General features: G+C 38.7%; 1 protein-coding gene across 1 annotated transcript; it reads left to right on the top strand.

The window, feature by feature from the left end:
• Nucleotides 1-304: 304 nt before the first annotated feature.
• LOC137651065 (uncharacterized) lies at nucleotides 305-1,985 on the top strand. The gene is made up of 3 exons (XM_068384203.1): nucleotides 305-321; nucleotides 588-1,427; nucleotides 1,835-1,985. Exons 1-3 carry the CDS (start codon nucleotides 305-307, stop codon nucleotides 1,983-1,985), a joined length of 1,008 nt encoding a protein of 335 aa, XP_068240304.1.
• The last annotated feature ends 314 nt before the right edge of the window (nucleotides 1,986-2,299 follow it).

Below are 2,299 nucleotides of genomic sequence, written 5' to 3'. Positions count from 1 at the left end.
TACCATTCGCCTGCTCGAGTGATACATCCGAAGTAGTGTTGAACTGTATATCGTAAGGAAATCTACCTATGTTGTTGAAGACGATTCATCATTTAATACATCCTGATTAGCTTAAATCAAAAGCTAAATATCGTTTTAGTTTGTTATCATGTAAACATAAATAACTGTTGTATTTCCTAAAAGTGTCTTGTCTTAATTCATTATGCTGCAGCATAGTTAATTTGCCTTCTACTTTCTGAGTGGTGATACCTTAACGTCAAGAAAAGGTTTGTTTATAGCAATGATCATCAAAGCTGTACTCGTCATGGCCACCCATACTAGGTTAGTTTGCTGTGAGCGATCTAACTAAAGTCTCCCAACATCACCAATCCACAATAGCCAGCTTGGTGTGATGAAAATAGCCAAGCCCCAGACATAAGCACATGCCTGAGGCCTTTGCCCTTCAGTGGACTTGAAACTGTTGTATTTGTTGTTTTTGTAGTTGTATCTTAAAAATAAGATCAGAACAAATTACTCGTTAGCCATATTTCTTATTGCAATGATTTTAACACTACAATTTGATTTTAATATACATATCTTGATTTCAGAAAAATGGCCAATCTCATGACCCTATTAACACTGGGCTCATATGTGATGCATTGTGTTTCAGTCAACACTTCAGAGCAGTTCAACTTGACTGAAAGTGCCAAATTAGTGACATCTATGATCCCAAACATTATTCTACCCAGCTCAGGTCATATTCCACCAGAAGAAATGATAAAAAGTCATGAGAATCTAGATAGAATCAGCAATGCCAAATATACAGACAGTTCTAGAAGCGAAGAAAAGAACTGGCCGGCTGTCCATCACAGGGCCAGAAGATACCTGCCGATCCGCCTTCTAGGCAGACCACAACCAACAACTCCTCACACTCCATTTATGGTGGCTGAAGCCAACAACAACAGGTACCAATACATGCCTCTGAAAGATGATGGTACAGTGCAAGAGTTGGACCCTTGCCCTGTACCATCTCCCCCTTCCGGTGGCGGAGGGAGCAATGTCTTCGCTCTCCTGACATTCAGCGTAGTGGCTGCCAATGTACTGATCAACGCTGTAGCTAATGTGAACAGCAACAATAACAACAATAATAACAATGAGAACAATAATAATGATAACGCCAACAATGAGAACGTTAGCAGCAACATGGACTCCAACACTAACGACAACACCATCATGGGCCGGGCTCTTGGTTCGAGGTCTAACTCAAGCGAAAGCTGCTCCTGCTCTAAGGCCAAGACTCGTGCTAGGAAAAAGGTACCTTCTGAAACCAGCAGCAGGTTCCAAATGCCAAAGTCTCTGGTGTCGTGTGCTCCCAGGGTCATCTGCGAAACATCGAAACTAGCTTCTGATAGTTCAGATATGAGTTACTTTCTTCAGAGTTTCTCTGGGTGGGTATCGTGATCAACCGCTTCATAAGTGTTTGTCGAAATCATAATTTTCTTGTGATGTGAAATAAATTGAGTTCTTTACATTTCTGCTGTGTATTTTCTCTTATATCTTCAATGCAGTTTTTTTACACTTTTAGTTAATAAGCATACAAACAGTAAGCTATTAATGCTCTTTATTTTGAGTGGACAAAGACTTCTTTTACCTTGAGATACAGGCAAAACTGTCTATTGAATTTATCATCAATAGGTTGAACAGATTGATGAAACTAGGGTCAGGGCAAAGATTTCCATGTTCTATAAGATACAGACACAGATCCTAGTAATTCAAATGACTAACAGGCTTAAAGAAATATAACCAAGACAAAAATAATACATTTAATCACTGATTGAATTCTATTTCTTCCCAGATTATCTACAAGAGCTGCAGTAGATTCACATTTTCCCCCAGGTTTCCTAAGAAGTGCAAGGATGCTGGGCTTGACAGGGGGAAATTGTGAAACTGAGTACCGATGTTCTCTGGTTGACTGGATAGCAGAAAAGGAATCAAGAATGTACTAACATTGTCAGTCTGGATTACCAGATTTTAGAGGTGCCCACCCTTTTCTGTGGGTTTTTTTTTTAACACATCCTAAAAGAGGCCCCTTTCAAAAAGATATATAATTCAGCGACTTGAAAATGGACTTTAAGAAAACTGACAGAAACTGAGAAGGTCTGGATTAGCAGATTTGAGAAGTGCCTCTTTTTTCTGTGGTTTTTTAAACATATTCTAAAAGAGGCCCCTTTAAAAATTCATATAATTCAGTGACTCGAACATAGAATTTAGGGAAAGTGACAGAAATAATTATCCTACAATATCGAATTTTTCATAAATT

This window comes from Palaemon carinicauda, chromosome 12 (assembly GCF_036898095.1).
Source record: "Palaemon carinicauda isolate YSFRI2023 chromosome 12, ASM3689809v2, whole genome shotgun sequence".
NCBI lineage: Eukaryota > Metazoa > Arthropoda > Malacostraca > Decapoda > Palaemonidae > Palaemon > Palaemon carinicauda.
This window is presented reverse-complemented; position numbering and strand designations above follow the sequence as displayed.

Bases quoted from the DNA above. Each gene is read 5' to 3' on its own strand.
- LOC137651065 (XM_068384203.1), top strand. The intron at 1,428-1,834 runs GTGGGTATCGTG...ATTTCTTCCCAG, and splicing joins TTTCTTCAGAGTTTCTCTGG to ATTATCTACAAGAGCTGCAG.